Source organism: Chenopodium album, chromosome 19 (assembly GCF_948465745.1).
Source record: "Chenopodium album chromosome 19, dcCheAlbu1.1, whole genome shotgun sequence".
NCBI classification, from domain to species: Eukaryota; Viridiplantae; Streptophyta; class Magnoliopsida; order Caryophyllales; family Amaranthaceae; genus Chenopodium; species Chenopodium album.
Genome location: NC_137852.1, coordinates 4,578,624 through 4,599,234, shown reverse-complemented (window position 1 = coordinate 4,599,234; position 20,611 = coordinate 4,578,624). Strand labels below are relative to the sequence as shown.

Here is a 20,611-nt window from a genome sequence, read left to right as displayed (position 1 = left end):
GCATAGGTGCTAAAAAATGGAATTTATGCAATAAAATACATCCACAAATGTTTACAACTTTAACAGAGTTGTAAGACTAAAGGAATAACAGAGGAAAAGGCATAGCAGAAACACTATATCTTTTCTACACAAAATAATAGAATTCTTGTCAAGCTCTAGAAGAGTGAAAAGACTGAAAACTATATCCTGCATCATGGTCCCAAATGAACAAATAGTTCAAACTAATGAACATTCAACATTTAGTTCATGGATAATGAAAAGATAGTTTAGAGATTATGAACATACAGTTGCAAGTATGTTCATAATCTTTGATATATGTCCATAACTTAGAACTTTTTGTTCATTCGGAACCACGATGCATGTCGTAGTTTGGGGTGCAGTGATGATGAGGGACTTTGAGATGCGATTTCATTGAACACCATCCTATGTTTTTAACCAGTTGCCCAACATTATTTATACAACAACATAAGAGCATAACCCCCAAAATTGTAGAGGGAAATTATAAAAGAACTAGCGGAGAAAAGAGTACACTTTTCTAGAGAAACTAGCTCACATATGCGTTTGAAACCAACGCTAAGTATAATTAGATGCATGCTAGCTCTCATCTAGAGAAACCATGTTACAGTACACATTTAGGGTGAAAAGTGTTGGTCAATTGGGCTTAGTAAGGGATGTATAAAAAACCTACATAGTATTGGACAATTAGGTGGCAGCAACAGAATAAGATGTGGCTTAGTAACCATATGTTTCGAATTGGCATCAGCGTTCCTTGGTGACTTAAAAACTGGAACCACAAAGCAGCTAGCTCACTTAGCGGTTTTTCAAAAGCTCGAACGACCTAAATAATCCGTTAAAAAAATTCTAGGCATTTGAAAGAAAATTGCTAGCTTGATATGCTCTTGAGAAAAAAAAAAAAAAAAAAGGACTTATGTCTTTGAGTGGCAGAAAGAAGAAATTTTTGATAAGAATGAAATATAAAATTTCTGTTTCACCTGCGATGGATGCAGCCAAGTGCCACAGAAATGGAGCCAGCATAGTTTGAATCAGTAGCAGCAGCTAGATCACCAAGCAGTGCTTTTGTCTGGTAGTGACACCCAACCACCGACAAGAAAAAACAAAAGAATTACAAAGAAAAAAAAAAGAGAGAGGATAGGAAGCGGCAAAAGGGTCAGGAAAAAAAAAACGACGCAAGATAAATTTAAAACTATGAACAAGTAACAGCATAGACAGATGTGAAACTGACCATCCTTGCAGTAAATGTATCATTTCCGAGACGACTTAATAGCCCAAGACCTTCTGAAGATGCCCTACGCACGGATGCTGATATATCACCCTCTGACAGAATATTCTGCATAAAAGATTCAGTAAAATACAACAAAAGTAAAGCTCTTGAACAATGCTTACAGACAGCCAAGCAAGAAAAACAAATAATCACCAATTTACCTGAAATATATTCTGCAGCAGACTTAATATATCAGAGCTCAATGGTTGAGGACGGAATGAAAGCAGAGCCTGCAGGCAACATCCACAACAATGGTTTAATTGAAACAGCAGCAGCTTAAATATAATATATGCTATATTTACAAAGGAGATATTGAGAACCTTCAAACCAGCAAGCAACCCCACACATATGTTGTTGACAAGAGTTGCATGCCATGATTGTTTTTTCCCAGCTTTTAGAGATTGCTCAATTACTCCTAGCAGGGACTGCATTCCCACAGTATCCTAAAAGCAAGACAGGAAAAAAAAAAAAAAAGAGGTATAACGGTCAGTGAGCAAAGAGAAGCAACATCTAGGACAAAGAGAAGCGAAGCTAACCTAACCATATGTACCTGAACTGCAAACATTGTCCCAAAACACAGGAGCTTCTGGTTGACCAACATTTTACTCACACTCTCCGGCTTCGAGTTAGGACAAAAAAAGAAGATAATCAACGGACAAATAAGTAAAACATTGGAAAAAAAAAAGGGGGTGGATATAAAAGAGAGCAAACTGCTAGGGAATAACAGAATCACAGAAAACATAGTTATCCAAATTGGAAAAACTGCCAATGCAAGAATGAAAAAACTCAATCTTGGCAAATTTAGATTGTATATATGATGAGTGACAACAGATATAACAAGCTCCCGAGATATCATATCCCACTCTAGCAGAATCCAATTCTCTTCTCGCCCTCTTCTCTCCCCATCCGCCCCACCAAGCCTTAAAGTCAACCTTTTCTTGGGTAGGGCACACAAAACCAGCCAACCACAAAGGCAGTGGCATACCCCCCTGCTATCAGCCAAGGGCCTGCAGCCCCCTGTTATCTCTGCCCACTACATTTTATCTCTTCATGTGGTTCCCCCATGACCCCACCGCAGTCCAACCCTTTGAAACCCAAACCCTATCACTGCCATGCCTTCAGCATGACCCCATTGAACAGCACAGCCCCACATGTTTGACAAAGGCAGGCCACCACTATCAATTAATAACAACTATATACTAAAAGGCACAATAGCAATGACACATGTCATCTCCTGGTGTGTCCTTAGTTATTTGTTTTTTTTTTTAAAAAAAAGTTTATTGATTAAGGAAACAAATTATTTAATAATACTTCCTCCGTTTCTTTATAGTTGCAACACAAACTTTATCACGGTATTTAAGAAAACCTCACATGATATAATACACTTAAAATAGGCTTAAGAGTTTGTTAGGAGTATAATCAAGTGGATCAGGTGCTTTAAATAAAGGTAATAGTACAATTTTCACCATAAAAACTTTCCTTTTATAGTGTGATGCAACTATTGTGATATTTCCATTTTAGGGAAGTGTTGCAACTATAACGAAACAGAGGAAGTATACTTTATATACATATTCTATATTAATCCATAGTAATTATTATTTTTAAAATAAAAAGATTTCACGAATCTTTCTATAAAATTTAAGACAACCATAAACCAAAAATCATATTCTTAAAATAATTTATGACCTGTTTAATCCAAGAAAAAATAATGCTCATATTATTTGCCTACTTTTGTTTTATTTGTGTATTAGAAGCTACAACTAAAAAATCAATATATCACATATTATATTATTCCTCGCCTAATTAATGATTCTATTCAATCAATAACCTATAACTACATACAACTGTAGATCATCGTGCATGGCACGGGACCTAACCTAGTTAGAACTATTATCTAAACAAGAAAAAGTAGAACAGCTAGAGATTTGGGTGAACGATTGGAGAGGAATGATGGGATATTTCAGTTAATAGTTTTTTAAAAACTTAAATAGGGGAAGGTGTTGAATTTAGCTTCATCTTAAGCGCACAACTCACGCTGATGAAGCTTTCCCAGACATGTCAATTGTAATGCGGAGATGGTGTTCTTTTATTCTAGTGACAAGCATTTATTGTCGATTTTTCATTCCCTTCTTGTATCCTCACTTTGGGAATTGTAATATTAAAACAAAAGGTTTAGGTATATTGGTAGCACAAAACACAAGACCACCCTTATATCCTTTCGAGTGCTAAGGTTTTTTTTCTTTCTTTTTTTTTTTTTTTTTTGTTGGGGGGGGGGGGGGTATCCAATATTGATTTAACCACACGTCATGCAAAAGAGCTTTAGTTTCCAACTTCTCATTTTTGTAAAGTTTGTTCATTTCAACATACGCTAAAATCAGGTGTAGAAAAGTCTAATTTCACAAACATCACCTGAATTGATGGCTAATGCATAAAAATTTCCAGATAAAAAGGTTACCTCAGGAAAACTAGGAAGTTCAGGATCCCAGATGCAAGGCATCAGACCATTTTTCCCACCCTGAAAAGCACGAAGTTCATCTTCAAACCAGTCCCTGCACAATTACAATCAGAGAGCTATAGCACAAATGCATAATCCAAGACATGTGAAGTTAAATGGAATATGTTAGAGGATGATCAAAAAGTGAAGTCTAAACAGTGTAGACACAATAGTGGTGTGTGTGTGTGTGTGTGTATAAGATGTACGTAAAGTCTGAGCACCTTCCCGGAACCCATGGCCCCAACCAAGCATCTCTTTTGTCTAACAGGAGTCTCAAGCATGAGCTCTCTTCATAAGCAGAAGGATCCCTGTGATTGAGTTTAACAAAAACAACAATGAGCATACAGCAGCACAAATGGAAACAAAAAGGCAATGATAAATAACATTTTACATCCAAGAATATAGAGAGAAACATCGTAAGAAACATGTTACTCGTCATTACCTAAATGGACCAGTACATAGTTGGAGAAGCTTAGGATGATCACTTCTATATGTCATAGGATCAGAGAGTGACTGGAATGTTATTAATGTCCTTATGACGAGAACATCCAGGGCAGCTTTTGTCCCAGGAAGGTTTTTGGCAGCTATAAAAGAAATGTGTGATAATACACTGCTCAGAATGAATGATTAGAAATAAGTGTCAGCACATTGGACAAAAATAGCAAACAGAAATTTTGAGCTGACTAAAAAGAAATACAATGGGAATACTAGATACCTGCTAAGATACACAAGCACTGGCTGAAGCAGAATCCCATAATTCACAGCTTTAGGTGAAAGAAAACATCTAACAAATGCTGTAAGTGCATCAATAGCTGCAGACCATACACTGAAAACCACATTTTTCAGGGGAATTCAGCACAAATTTCACATCCTATTATTTTTACCAAGTAAGAAACAAATAAAGGTAATCAGAGCCAACTGCTGAAATTTATTCTACCACACAAAATTTAACAGGTGTAGCTTGTACATGCTTATCTCCTTCTTTATGAACTCAAATCATGAGAGAAAAAGAGCTCTCTGATAGGCTTCTAGCTACTTGTACTGCCTATACCCCCACTCCCAGAAAAATAGAGAGAGTATCACTCTTCCGGTACAATGCTAAATTGTTCTCTCTGAAAAAAATATATTAAAAAAAAAATCTTCTAAAAAAAATAAATTAGTAATTGATTATTTGTGTACTATTTAACACAATTGAACTTCACATGTCCTTGAAAAACAAAAAAAAAGAATAAGAGCTACTAAACTTCTGCCTTCAAGGCTTCAAGTTGACAACTTCTCTGATCATCATTTAACAGGTGGAATATTCTAACACAAGTTTAATTACTTAGTTAGCAATCTTTAATAGTGTCTGACCTGGTCAAATGATCAACTGGTCTGAGCCAGGTTAAAGATGAACTACAGTCTACAGGTCAAGCCCATAGTAATAAAGACTCCCAGACAATATTCCCCCTTTTACTGGACCAGATAGATAGGAGCATTTGGGCTTTCCCGACCATGATTATCTCACAAACTTCCCAAGACCAATCCATCACATCATCAGTTCTTTATGAGTTCTCTTTAAGAATACAATAGAAAACTACATCTAGAAAAACTGAGAAGTGATTCTGGATATCAATATTTGAGTTTTGATAGCTCAGCTACTGTTAGAGTGTATATTATTTCATACTTCTCTTGCAGCTACAAGAATCAAGATAACTTTTTCTTGATCGGGTAGGAACAAAGAAACTGGGTCAATCTTAATTTTAATTTTTGATATGAGGACAGGCTATCCTTTGTCTGTACTATTTTTCTGTTTTTTATCAAAATTACAATTAAAATTTTTAAAATAAAATCATACCCTGTTGCTCACCATATTTTAGATGTCAATTCTCCACTTTGTTGAATTTCTAGTTCTGGATTTCCACTAAATAAGGGAGCCCATAGGGCAAGAATATCAAAGGTCTGGTCCTCAAGCTCCTGCAGGAACAAAAATATAAAATGTTGCTAAAAAATGATTATTGGAGTAAGGAAGATAAAAGGGCATGACAGTTTACCTCTACAGGAATAGATGCTAAAAGTGAAGCTAAAAGTAACCATCCAGCTTCTTTCTCAGTAGTTGCAGCCCCAGGGTTCCTACTGGACTTGGTTAACATATTCTGTGAAACTTCAAGCACCGAGTGTGGCAGTCTAAAAAGCATGACCACACAAGACATTAAAATCATTTTCTAAAAAATTGTGAAAGCACTTGCTAAGCCTATCAATGCAGCACAAAGTCAGAAGATGGAACCGCTACTACAGAAACAAAGGCACTTATTATTTGTGCAGTAGAAACAAAGCAAAGGACAATATGTCTACATGCTTGCTACAAATATTATTTTATAAAAAATCTATAATTATCTAGATATTCATTAATATAGCTCATAATTATATTGTGTTTTCTGAATTGGCTAAACTTAGCCATCAAGTCATAAATACAGCATATAATTTATAAATTGAAATATGTTTATCATTGTTTTAGATCCAAAAGGAAAATACGTATAAATAGTGATTGGCCAAGAAAATAGTTAATCAAAAGGGTAGCAATTGTAATGATAGCACAAGTACACAGTGGATTAAGCATAATAATATCAAAAACTCCAACAACCATAGCCATTTGGAAACTTTAACCACTAGCATGATGTAATACAAACTTGACTGATTGAGCATTACCTAGCCGGATAACCAAGAGCTAACTTTGGCGAAATAGAAACTAGAGCTGCAAGTAAAGTGGCTTGCCCATGTAAGGAATCAAGATCCTGTTTTAAGGTGTTTCCCTGCAGAGCAAAATGATAAATTTTAGCTTCTCGATTAACAGCTTAAGAGAAGTGAGTTATTATTAGAACAGCAAGAAAATTTTTAAATAAAGTGTAGCAGAGGATAAAGCAGTAAAATATGGGAGACCCTAACACAGGAATTTAATCTTAAAACAGAATATCTATATGTCGAAATAAAAGGATAACTTAACCCTCAAGTAAAATCAAAATCCAAAAAAAAAAAATAAAAAAAAAAAAACTTCTGCTAAGAAGTAGCCTCTTGTTGTTTCATTATGAATACCACGCAATCAAGCATATATCAACATAATGAAGATGTTAGACAATTACGATCCAAAATGCTTTACAGCATATGAAGCCTGAGTTAGGAAATCACCAAAGCAAGGAAAGGTAGACTACACTATCTCAATTCCCAAACACCATCACTCCTAGTACACTTATTTCTAGATAAAACTTCTTAATCCTCTCAAGAAACAAACTCACAAAAAAATACCGAGCAAGCTAAACTCCAACGAACACCAGTAATTGCAAGCATCCTATTCAAATTTCTTTTGCCACTTCACAGTGTAGTAAGAGATTTTCCTTGTCTCACCAGTCACCACTCTGCTAAATTCACACGTATCTGAAGATAACACTAGTATGATCACTGAACCTGCAGAATGTGTTGAGCCTATTCAAGCACATTGTCCATGCAATGCAGTGGCCTCAACCTCATTCATGACAGCTGACTTCAAGAAATAGGTAGCTAAAGGCCGAAAGGGATAGCAAAGGAAATTTTGTAAACACTTATAGAAGAGTTTACAGTGAAACTCCCCCAAAGAATCTCCAAATTACTTTTTCCTGTCAGGAAATTTTTTTTTTTTAAAAAAAAAAGCCTCCTACACCTTCAGCATACAGTCTTAGTCAACTTATCTAACTCTAATTATTGAAGTCCTCCTCGTATGAAGATTAAAGATACAAAAGATATCAGTTTCTTGATTTTGGAACAACAAAATTAGGTATCATTATGTGAATAAAAGTGGTATAAATGAGGAAAGGAAATAGATAAGGCATTTTCCCCAGCACAAGAAGCATTCTGAAATATCATCACATCTTCAAGTCTCAAACCATGACAGCAGAAAATAAATATCATTTATCAAACCTGATTGAAAATAACTATCCACAACAGGAGAGCTAGATAGTTCAGATTCCACACATTTACCAATATGCCAGATTCCAGCAACTCCCACCCAAAAAAAAAATAAATAAATAAATAAAAATAAATAAAAAAGATGTTCTCACAAATCGAACCTAGAGATAATCACAGCCTACTCAAACATAAGCATCACATTTCTCTTTGATTATCAAGTCTAGATGTGCAACTTCCACTTTAGAGTTTAGACTGAAAATTGTTAGCAAGCAGTAATACATGTAGCTATGCCTTGGTAAGTCTTCTATTAATTATGCAAAGGAATGAGCTATAAAACAATTGAAGCAGCGTGACCACAACCTTTAAAGCAAAATTCATACAATTGCAATAGAAGAAAGTTTGAGAAGCAAACAATTGCCTCAATTCTAACCTTGTCAAATGATACACTTTCTCTTAAGGCACTGAGCATTGTCACACCATAAGAGACCAAACCACTGACACAGGTAGGATCAACTTCAGCCAATGACCGCAAAGTCAAAGCAGCCTCAACACGGACCTATAAATAAGAAGCATATCAGTTTTGCCAAAAAAAATTAATAAATAATAATAATTAAATTTTCAATAATCCAATCAAACCAAATCATATTGACATAAAACACATTGCCAAAGCAAGAGCAAGCTATAGAAGCAGAGGCAAGAAATAACACCGACAATCATGTAGGCAACGGAAAATCATAGTCCTTTTTTAATGGGTTACATGCAGATATTCACAAACCAACATAGAACATACAATATAGGCATATAGCACAGCACAAACAACCTCTAAGTTATAAATAATAATTTCTAGTACCTCTAATACATATCCATAATAGACTAGTGCTTATTTTGTCAGCAAAATATATAAGTAAATAAAAATACTCAAACAACAATTTACATTAGATATACATTTTAAAAAGCCAAAGAAATTTAACTATAGAGAGGATCACAAGTTCAACATCTCTGGCTTCTCTATAGAGGCATAAGTGGATCTTATTAGAAATAGAAAGGAGTATCTCAAACCATCACAACAGCAAATAACCAAAAACTAGGAAATAAAATATCAATGTTTCTCACACCTCGTTGACCTCAAAGTCAAAATCTCTACTGAATCAATCAATCAATTAAAGCCTTAATCCCATAAGTGGAGTCGGCTAACATGAACCAAATTTTATTATTCCGTGTAGTCATCGACATAAATCTTCCTCCTCCATCCCTTACGATCCAATGCTTCATCCTCATGCAAATCCATATACATCATATCCTTCCTAACTCCTTCCAACCAAGTCATTTTCGGTGTCCCTCTCCCTCGTTTTACCCCTCCATAGTCCCACTCCTCCACCCTCGGGTCTCCGTCTTACATGCCTAAACCAACGCAAGCGTTTTTCCCTTAATTTATCAACAATGCTTGTCACACCTACTTTCTTGCGAATAACCTCATTTTTTATTCTATCTCTTAGAGTGTTCCCACACATCCACCTTAACATGCGCAATTCCGTAACTTCCATCTATTTAATGTGCTCCTTAAAAGCCCAACATTCTGTACCATAGAGGAACACGGGTCTTATGGCAGTCCTGTAGAATTTTCCCTTCAACTGTAAGGGAATGCTTCGGTCACATAACACTCCTGTGGCCGCTCTCCATTTAAGCCACCCCAACTTAATCCTATGTGCCACGTCTTGATCAATGTCATTCTTCTGGATGATCGACCCAAGATACTTAAAAAATCTATACTAAATAGCGTTGAAAATTAATTTACAAACAGCTAGAAGTGCAATGTCAGATACTAGAGGCTTTAACTCTCAGCAAATACAATCTGCTGATATCTATACATTTTTCATCTTGCCAAACCGAATTTCTTTTAAATTTGAAATGGCAATAACTTATTGGCCAATATGCTCTATTAATAACCAGTTTAGGCCAAGAATTAGCCAAAAAATCTGAAATGACTGATGTAGAATATAAGCAGCAGAATCAGTGACCCTTCATGTGACATTGCCATAAGTATGCCTCTATGTAAAAACCTTACCACATTGTGGTCATAAACATTATTCATTTCCCACAACATAAAAATAGATGTAAGAAATCTGTGAAAAAGAAATGAAGAATTTACCATCTGTGAAGGATGTGACAGCGCAGCAACAACTGTATCATCTAGAACTTCCCTAAACTCCAAAGGAACCTACACAGTGGAAAAGATCAGTCACTGAAAGTCTGAAATATTATCAACCGCATAAGTACGCGGATATAACACATATACATATCCTAATATCATCCATGAATAGCCACAAAAGAAACAGATGAAGCTCAAGCACATTACCACAATCTCCTTTACTATTAATTCAAAATATAGTACTTCAATTATATTGATAAGTATGGAATTCACAAACCTAACCCTACCTCCCTTGCAAATAAATACTATCCAAATTCCAAATTATAACGATAGATAATTATGAGAAGTTGAATACGGGAAATCATCTTTCAGAAGATCTGAAACACTCAAACAAACAATTTTTATTTTAAAGAATCCATGCTCCACCATCATCTCCATGCTCCACTGGTTTCAACTATAAATGTTTTAAGAATCCCTGAGTTTAAGAGATCTTTTTACTCTACTTCTCCATCTCTGAATTTACAGGACATGCTACTACTTTCATCACGTAAGTACGTAACCCTTGTCCAAATATAAACTCTTTTGATTTCCTTCGAATTTTATTCATAAAAATGCCATTCAAGAGGACTAATCCATCATAATGTACAATTAGATCATCAACAAAAGAAAATTTACACTAACTGTTGCAAAGCCTCACCTCTCCTAGAGTTTTTAAAGTATATGACAAGGTACGTAGAGCAGCAACTTTCATTGGCGGGCTACTATCAGGAGATTCAAGCTGCAACATGTCAGAATTTATATAAGCATGTTTAAAATAGACAATAATAAACATCAGTGACATCCACTAAAAACCTTAGTTTAAACCAACAGACCTGCTTTCCCAGAATAACTAAGAAGCTCCTTTGAGTAGGTTCTGTCATTTGATCGACCACACCAACCCTAAGAATATATAGCACACATGCCTTCAAAAACCCATTAATCTATCAGTGAGTAGTATATGATAGTCGAAAGCAGTATCAGACATCACTTTCTTATTCATCTCAAGAAGTTGCATACCCAAAAAAAAAGAGAGAAAAAAAAAAAAAAAAAAAAGGAGACCGCAACAACATCTTGCCTGACTGTATTGAGTATGCAATACATCTTGTAGTTGATACTAACTAAATTTGAAACCATAAGGTCCATAACACTTCTGAGCTCAGGAAAACAAAAATTCAAGCTGCATGCATCAAAAACTCTAAGGAAACTAGTCAACAGGAAACTAACTTTCGAGGTTTTTAGCTCTTCATTCAACTAGTAAAAAAGATGGAACATTTTTCAGTACAAATAAATATTATGAGAATCAGAAAAGAAAGAAGATCACGACACTCATACTTAATATCACATGTTTTTCCCGAACCCCAGTTCTAATTTTCTTCTTAGCATGAAAAGATAAACAGAACTTATTACGATTTCCGACACAATATCCAATGCATTCTTCTATCAATTTACGCATGTGTCTCTTTTAGTTTTTGAGTTCATAAAACTCTAGCTTATTAAGCACATAATATCTGGGCAACCGAAACAAGCAGAATGAAACTATGCAGGTGAAGCAAGTATCACAATTGCCAACCAGAACATGGCTTGAACTTAAATCTTCTGTAACCAAGTTATTTTCAGAACCATCTAAAAGACAATGATAAGCAAGATTGCAAAGAAAGATAAAATGCGAGGACAAGGACAGATAGGTTTAGCATGTATGATAAGGACTACCAGAGCTTGTGCATCAACAGATGTATCCACTCGAACCATGTCCATCACTTGGGAAGTGAAGTCTTGAAGTTCACTATCTGGATGAAGATACTTGAGAAGAATGGCCTGAAATTCGTAGTTCAAGAAGCCAATTGAACACAAGTGTAACATCAAACAAAAAGAAGTTAACACATAAGCAGAAGCTCCAACACATACAGCTACAGAGAAGACATGGTAAGCAGTTACAGTGCAGCTTGCACTGTCAACCATCTGATCTCCTTGTGAATTGTTTATGAATGAATGGAGATCTAATCACTCTACCACCACCACCACCACCCCCCCCACCCCCCCCCCCCCCCCCCCCAAAAAAAAAAAAAAAAAAAAAAAAAATCCTATTAGCATGTCTGCATGTGTGTGTTAAGAAACACATGATATAAACTGGCTATCTCTTAGTCTATCAAATGGAGAGGATAGGATAATAGAATATTGAGCTTACCAGAACTTCTAAACAAAAAGTGAGATATTCCAATTCTTTTTTATAAAAGCCACCTTCAATTAAATTATTATTTCTCAGCCAAAGCATGCCAAGATCAAAGAATAGGATAGAGACAACAGCGCTTCCAATTACATACACAGCTCAAGCAGCTGTCAAGCACTCAAGCCACTAAAATAATTATAATACTACTTTGCTAGATAACAAAAGAGAACTGAAGATACACCAAATCAACAAAACTCAAGACCCAAGAACAAGTCAAGCTTGTAAATGTCTAAATGGAAGCTTATGCGACGATGCTTTAGTCTTAAATTTTTAGAGCTTCGCCTTAATAGATGCAGGAAATAGTTTGAAGTTTACTTTAATCTATTACTCGTACATAAGAAGATTGAAGATGGCCAATCATATAAATAAGCTTCACTCAGCAAAATAATAAATAAATAACTACCTGCAGGAAGGAGACCCATGCTAAAGTTAAGCTGATCCGCACATCCCGTGACCGGACACCACTTGCTGCATTATGAACTAGAGATGTTATAGCTATGATCAAATGATCAAGAAAACTAGCTGTGGATCAGATAAGGGTAGCCATAATAGGATCCTCATATGTTTACTTCTCACTCACACATTTTTTTCTTCTTTTTCTCCTGTATTGACCCAACACCTAAAAATTCAACTTCTACCCCCCTTCTTCCTGTTGACTTTTGGCAGATACAGCTTAAAACCCCAGGGAAAACATACCTTTCACAAATGAAGATACCAGGTGCCTCTGCAAACCATCTTCTAGTTTCTTTGCTGAGGTAATTTGTCCTTTTCCTTTTAGTTGCACCTGCAACAGTATAAGACAGCCAGGATCTCTATTAAAAACTAGCTACACATAAAAAACATATCCCGCAAAGACTTGAAAACTGTAAACCTGCGCCTCGGGATTCATTCCAAGAGCAAGCAGTGCACCCAATGCTTCGGCAAAGGCATCACGAATAGATGAATTTGGATCATTAAAAGCCTGATAGAGGTAAGCATTAGTTAGTATAAATGAATAAAGACGCAATTATATAGAGCAAGAGAGGAGGATCTACCTTAACACAAGTAAAGGCTGAACTATCAAGCTCTGCAGTACCCAAACCTGGTCCTCCAACATTAGCAAATGTCTTTAGACATCTAGCAGCAGCTATTCTGACTATAGGTGACTTATCAACCACACCGAATCGCATGATGATTCGAAATGCCTCTGTATATGCTGTAGCAGCAGAAGCACCGCCACAACCCTCCATAGCATTTCGAAGCATATGTAGAGCCTCTTTCCTTACATACTCCTGTAAGTTTTAATGTTAATTACAGTAAAATAGAAAAAACCAGCCCGAATCCCAAACAACTATATTTTTCTTAAGACTATTTCAGACAAACTTCTTGATTCTTAAACTTTTGTAGTTTTAAAAAACACAAGTTGCTCCTTACATCATAGCCTAAGTTCCCAAGCATATGTACTATTTAGGTTGGCAAAACAACACAATCGTGTTGTACAAACGACCTCGTACATCAATGTCTCTAGATGTGTGTACAATGTGCCATAGTGGTGTCAATACAAACAATTTATCTTGTAGCCATAGTGGTGTCAATACAAACAATCCATCTTGTATTCTTGTATGATCTGAGTGCATGAACCTGGAGACATACTTCATCATTAAAAGCATTTGAGAACACCCCTAAAGGAAAGAAAGGAAAAGAAAAAAAAAAAGGAAGCATATTTTTAGGAGTGCATAACATCGTTAATTAGTCACTCTGGAAGAAAATGCCAGCAGAATGTGCAGAAAATCAAGCATTTCAAATGGCTCTTTCAGGATAACAACATGTTTTCCACTTTTCCTAACCTTACAATTTCTCTTTCTAGTATATGTACCAGGAGTAATTCCACTTACACATCCTAAAAATATCATAGTATTACACTCTATTGATTTATTAGTTTTACCAATCCAAAAATAAATAAAAAATTACCCCCACAAAGATGTTCCCCACGGACAAGTTCGGCCAACCAGCATGGCTGCATATTTCATTTGCAGTGTTTAAGTAGATCTAATACATTACAACTTAGCATTCAACTCCCTCTGCTTTCCCTTCCATGGGAAAATTTCAAAAGAATCAAAAGAGGATACATGTATAGTTGTATACCTATGACAAACCTAAGAAATCATTTTCATCTTATTCGTCAATAGCCTTAATAAATATGTATTCAAAACCTTTGTTCAATACACAGTACACACCAAAGGAATGGTAATGAGGTGCTTATTGCATATAATACTAATTCAGTGTGGTGGTACTCAAAATCATAAATAAATAGATAAAAATTTACATATCAACAAATTTAAATACCTCATGAGACTTCATAAGTTTCGAGGCAATACTTGTTGTTTCTGAAAATCCAGAAGTGATCTTCCTACCAAAATGTCGATATAATTCTCCCAAACACTGGGCAACACCTTGATTTAACAGAAAATGAGAAATAGGTCATGACTAAGCAGTAACTCAAACCTACAAAAGAAAAAAATATCCAGTATAAATTACTTGAGAATGTGCCATGGATGTATGGTTTGTAATGAACGAGATAGATACAACTATACATCATCCCTTTTGCAAAGACAAGGTTTTGGCAAAGTTCTCTATTTGTTACACTGGGAAGTTTAGATTGTGAATAAATCATTGCTGACAGGCAAGCATGTCCTCTATAAATCTCTGATATTGAGTTCCCTTGGTGTTCTTGTCATAGTATTCCCACCATTTTATCTTGATGTTCCCGTATGCCTTATCTCATATTCAAATCATCCATAACTTTATAACATATTGGCAACCCTATATATTTTTTTGCTATTCTCTTGTCCTCTAATAAAAGTAAAATCAATGCTAGTACCCAAGTTCACATTTAATTTGTTCAAAGTGAAATGCAAGTGCAAACCAAATCATACACAAAGAAATAGGAGCATTGTTTTGCCAACGAAATTATGACGAATAACAACATCACCCAGATATATACAGGTAATTAGCACAAGAGATTCAGAGTTCATTGACAAACCAGCAACACATTGAGGTTCGCTTCTCTTCCCGTCAGCAAGAAACCCTTGAAGAGCACTAGCCCTTGAGTAAATTGAAATAGGATCTCCTTTCCAGATAATTTTAACCATAGCTAATGATGCCAAGTGCCGCACCGGCCTCCGGGCACCCAAAACCAGCAACGAAAACAATGCATCTTCACATTTTCTTTGCCATAACATAATAGGTTCCTAATTCAATCAACATCAACGCCCATCCATAATTTCAGCAAGAATTCCCAATCAAATCATAAAAGTTCTCTAAAATAATCCAAATGCCAGTATAATTTGCAAGATAAAAGCTAAAAATTCAACTTAAATAACCTAAAAATAATTAAATTGATTGCAACATAAACATAAACATAAACATGCTGAAATTCAATGATTTTGAACAAATTAGCAGCAACATAGATCTAATTAAGCAGAGAAGAGATAAAAAGGAGAAAGAAAGGAAACCTTAGGTTCGTCATTAATGGCGGAAATGAGATCGGAGAGAAGATCAAAGCAGAGAAGAGGATCGGGAGATTTGTGAGCAGCAGAAGCAACAATGGATTGTAATTGAGCAACGAGAACGCCGAATTGTGAGAGCGGAATATTATTACTCTCTATCATCGAAACCTTCTTCGCCATTGTTGAAACTTGAGAAAAGATGAAGAAGATGAAGAATTGGCAATGTAGAAGAGAGTAATGTTCAGTTTACAAGAGCTCCCATTGTAGAGGAGCAATCATAAGCTCAAGAAGTAGCTATTATGGAATTGTTATAATCACTCACTTTGATTTGAATTGCTAGGTTGTCGCCAAACTATTTCGTAAATCTGCAATTAGGAGGATAAAAACATGATTGTACGGATGTTTAGATTCTCGGGTGGCGTTACGGGAATGTAATTAAGATTAGTTGGTTATAAGGTCGAACATACTCCCTTCATTTTTAAAATTGCTTCGTTGCGATTTGTAAAGTCATACTTTAAAAATTTTGACTATGAACATTCATTATTCCGTGTTTTGTATGAGTACTTTATATGAACTTCTAGTATTTAGTACGAATACAAAGTAACGTAATCATAAGAAGGTGAGATACTACCAAAAAAAATAATTGAAGTACAAAGTATAACCAAAAAAAATTTGAATAATTCATCATCTTTGGATTTCAACAGTTAGTTTAAACTTTTGATTGATGCCTAGGATCGATCAATATGTTCTATTTTATACGGAGTATCACATTTACTCTAATATTATGTTAAAAGACTAAGGCCCTATTTGATTCACCTTAATTTTGCTGAACTGAAATTATTTTTACTGAACTGAACTTATTTTTACTGAAATTAAATTATTTTTACTGAACTGAAATTATTTTTACTGATTTGCTATTATAATTCTTCTTTAAGAAAACTGAATTTTAGTGAACTGAACTTATATTTACTGAACTGATATTATTTTTACTGAACTGAAATTAATTTTACTGAACTGAACTTATTTTTACTGAACTGAAATTATTTTTACTTAATATTATTTTTTTAAGGTGAAAAGAACAGGGCCTAACTCAACCAATAACTCAATCGGATAGTTGAGACCCAGATCAACTAGTCTTCTTTATAGTTTATGGTGGGATAATAACATAACGTTCCTCAGGGTAGTGTGCTAAACTTCCTACACAAAACAAACACAAGTCCAATTTATTCATACTTGTTACGAAGTATCTTTTTCCAATTCCCTGCTGATATCTTCACTGTGCCCTGCATTTGGCAATTCATCACCAAATTTTCTGAAGATGTCGATTTATTTGCTGATTTTATTTTGGTAACACAGCAAAAGGTGTGTAATCTAACTAGAAACTTTAGTTACACTCTTTGTTATTTTGTGTTAATTTTGTGATTTATTATTATGTGTGTTTACATTTTTTAATTGCCAGGATTATTGTGTAAAATTGGATGAATTTGCTTATGTTTTGTATTAGCAACTAGCACTTTGATTTTTGAGCTGCTATTAGAGGTTTCAATTAGCTGTTTTTATTGTTCATGAGTGTAAGATTGATCAATTTCGAAGGGTGAGATGATTCTCCAATTATTTGTGCTAAGCATTTTTAGGTTGATGTCACCAAGATTCAAACTTTGATATAAGGATCTAAATGGATGTAAAAAAAAAAAAAACAATGGGAATATCCAGCAAATTATGCTAGAATAAGAAGCAAACTTCTTATCAGTAATCATATCACTCCACAATACATATTCTGTACAAAATTAGCATTTTCATGAATTAGGTAAATAACAGATACTACTATAAGACCTAAATTGAAACAGGAAGAACTTAGAAAAAGTAATGATCACAGATTCTCTGGGGTTATTCTGTTCAGCTGTGAATGAAAGCTTTTAAGTGGCCAATCATTTCTTGTGTGCGAGCTTTGGAGAGTGACGAGCTATGTAGGATCTGAAATGCGTGACCTACACCCTTGTAGACCATCATTTTTACCTTCTTATTTGCATTAGCCATGGTAGAGCAGAACTCCTTGTTCCTATCCATTAAGATATCCATGTCTGACACACACACCATTGTAGCTGGAAGTTCTATACTATTCAGTTTAGAGGCACCTTTGGCTAGAGGGTTGCACCATGGGTGCTCCCGGGTAGAGCCCATAGGGAGGGATAACCGCCAATAGGTATCAGCTGCTGATAAAGTAAGTGCTGATCCGTATGGTTGAGGGGCCTTTTCAGATGCAGTCTGTGCCTCACCTCCAAAGAAAGGTTGGATTAGGATAGTGCCTTGGTGAGAGAGTGGCCTTAGAAGGGTTGACCTTGCTGATCTGCTGGCCCCAAATCTTAGAGCGACATTATGAGCTATGTTAGCTCCTGCGCTGTCACCTGCTAGGAAGAAACCTAAGAGATTGCAGCAGCTTAGCCACCAAGAATGCTCTCTTGAGCCATTGGTAGCTTGCTCCTTCACCCACATGACGGTGTTGTAACCGTCCTCATAGGCAGCAGGAAGACGGTTTTCAGGAGCTAGACGATAGTTTACTGACATGACTACACAACCTGCTTTAGATGCTAGATTGGATATGAAGTCATGGTAACACATCCACGCAGCTGAACCTACACAGAAACCTCCTCCGTGGAAGTAGACAAGTAGAGGCAGGTTCCTTTGTCCTTGCGGAACATAGACACGTGCCCACAGATTAGTTGATCTGTCCATGACAATATCCCTTGAAGTCACCCTTAGCTCAGAAGGAATGCTACAAGGGACATTTGGGATGATAGGTGGCCTTTCAACATACCCATCTTTGTATACCCTGATGAGCCCTTCTATTTCTTCCACCAAAGCACCGTGATGGTGGTGTTTTCTTGCATTGAGACTCAGTCTCGGATCTAGAGAAAGGGCAGCCATTCTCTTTTTGACTTTAAAAATATTAGAATATTTGTTATTATGCATGTCAGTATTTCATTGAGTCCTTATATAGGGGAAGAGATCAAAAAAGATGACCAATGTGAATACTTCGAACTAGAAAGAAACTTGATGCTCTCTTTATCTGACAAGTGGGAAATTGGGAGCTCACCATTTATTGTGAGGTGGATTGAAATTTCGGCTAGGGTCCAGCATCTAGTTTTTTGTTGATACTATTTGTAATAGTTAAACCTTTCGTTGGATGTTTCCGTAGCATCTAATCAACCTAGGCAATATGATGGAATAATGATAACAGTATCTGATGGTACAAGCAGGGCACTGACAGCCAACAATACTTAGCTGCTGATAAACTTGAATTTAACTGATTTGTTTGTTTGGATGGATAGAAAGGAATCACCAAATCTTGTCAACAGAGACGAGATTTAGCCGGTGATTTGTTATTTGGTGTAACTGGTGCATATACACCATAAGTTCTGAAAATTATTTCATGCAGTGGGTCCAAACAACTCTAGCTCTACTTTAAGCAGTTAATCAGTAATTCATTGGAGGAGACTGTTACAAGTTGATGAACAGAGAATGTAATTCCACCTCTAACACATCTTGTTAGGACTTGTCTATCAAATGGCACTAAATGGAATCTGTTGATCATCCTTTAGGCTTCTGTGGGAAGTTGTAACTGGATGTCTGGATGAATAACATTTCTGTCTTTTAGCACCGTATATATTTTGGATTTATATCGATTAGCAAATTCCTATCCACAGTAGGATTTTGACAATATGAATCTCAATCTAGCCAATCATACTGTACAATAACTACTGACAGTGCCTCAGATGAGGCTCGCCTTGTGTGAGCTGATGGGATCAGATGCGTTTAACCTTGCTAATTATTGGAAAAGGCTGTTTCAGTGATGTCTAATCATAGCAAACAACCTGCCTCATAGAACATATTATTAGATGTTTGAATTAGTTCATTATAATACGGTAAAGCTATTCTGACCTAAAAAGTATTAACAACATGAATATACCAATATAGTTGATCACAAAACCTATTTAAGATGATTTTTTATGCTCTTTGCTTTTATTTTTGGGGGGGTAGGGGTGGGAGGTGTGTTTGGGGGGGGGGGGGGGGGGGGGGGGGGTGGTTAGAATACTGTTTAAGTATGATTCCTAAATCTCAGCAGTATCAAATTCTAACATGGAAGAAAATGGTTGTAAGAATGGAACCAAAATGAATCTTTCTACATCAATGGTATTATGGTAGTCATTTAAAAGTGTGATAAATATGGTTTATAAAGTCGGAGTTGTTATCCTTGCTCTAATTGACCAGAATCTGATGAGTTTTTGGAACTACATGGTGCTGGGGGCAATTACCCTTTCGGCTTATGGCCAAAGTGCATGCATTCAGACATACAAGGCTTAAAGTTCTTATTCTTGAGATGCTAGTAAATTCTTAAGATATGCTAAACTGAATGTAAGGGAATTATCTTTATCCTTCATTCTGGATTTGAGGTGTTTGCTAGCATCTTCTTGGAATTTTTCTAAGCCATTGCTTTACATCATGACCTTCTGGCTTAGCTTTTGACTTTTTGACCTGGAAATATATTAGGAGATATTCCATTATGGTTAATCCTTCATGCAAATCATTTTTCACATTTCTAGAAATACTTTGTTTTCCTACTGTTAGGTTTAGGCTGCAGGCCAAATACAAGACCGAGGACGAAAACCTGTCAACCAAGTGCCTAAGAACAATATTTGTTAGTTATACCTTTGAAAATAATACTCTCTCTGTCCAAGAATATTACTTTGCCTAAGCACCTAGAGGGTTCATAATACAATGCATGACAATTTTTTCTAGGACTCTCAGCTCTGACATTTTCATACTGATCAAGCTTGTTGTTTTTTGTTAAAAAATTTAGCCACAATAAATCCATGCATCTATTTTGTTTTATGAATATTCTAGCAAAGAGGAAAATCCTGCTCAATTCAGAGTAATCTCTTGGTTAAAAAAGCCATATATTCTTTTGAAATTCTTCTTTTTAATTCTAGCAGTCAGTCTGAAATCTGAGGGATAT

The 20,611-nt window shown here is 35.7% G+C and overlaps 1 protein-coding gene and 1 pseudogene across 2 annotated transcripts in view; both read right to left on the bottom strand.

The window, feature by feature from the left end:
- LOC145595219 (protein SWEETIE-like) overlaps positions 1-15,782 on the bottom strand; it is a 31,065-nt pseudogene extending 15,283 nt beyond the window's left edge. The window contains exons 1-24 of the transcript XR_014102925.1: positions 15,604-15,782; positions 15,132-15,339; positions 14,435-14,541; positions 13,144-13,380; positions 12,981-13,070; positions 12,806-12,893; positions 12,513-12,577; positions 11,593-11,697; positions 10,716-10,805; positions 10,541-10,621; positions 9,844-9,912; positions 8,125-8,250; positions 6,465-6,568; positions 5,810-5,942; positions 5,626-5,732; positions 4,492-4,602; positions 4,219-4,386; positions 3,998-4,084; positions 3,738-3,831; positions 1,833-1,901; positions 1,603-1,725; positions 1,444-1,512; positions 1,244-1,348; positions 993-1,081 (exon numbers count right to left, since the gene is read on the bottom strand). The product of XR_014102925.1 is annotated as a protein SWEETIE-like (transcript). The remainder of the gene's footprint in view (positions 1-992; positions 1,082-1,243; positions 1,349-1,443; positions 1,513-1,602; positions 1,726-1,832; positions 1,902-3,737; positions 3,832-3,997; positions 4,085-4,218; positions 4,387-4,491; positions 4,603-5,625; positions 5,733-5,809; positions 5,943-6,464; positions 6,569-8,124; positions 8,251-9,843; positions 9,913-10,540; positions 10,622-10,715; positions 10,806-11,592; positions 11,698-12,512; positions 12,578-12,805; positions 12,894-12,980; positions 13,071-13,143; positions 13,381-14,434; positions 14,542-15,131; positions 15,340-15,603) is intronic.
- A 1,667-nt stretch (positions 15,783-17,449) lies between these two features.
- LOC145595688 (putative carboxylesterase 17) lies at positions 17,450-18,526 on the bottom strand. The gene has a single exon (XM_081652103.1). It carries the CDS (start codon positions 18,520-18,522, stop codon positions 17,494-17,496), a length of 1,029 nt encoding a protein of 342 aa, XP_081508229.1. The 5' UTR covers positions 18,523-18,526; the 3' UTR covers positions 17,450-17,493.
- Between the last annotated feature and the right edge of the window lie 2,085 nt (positions 18,527-20,611).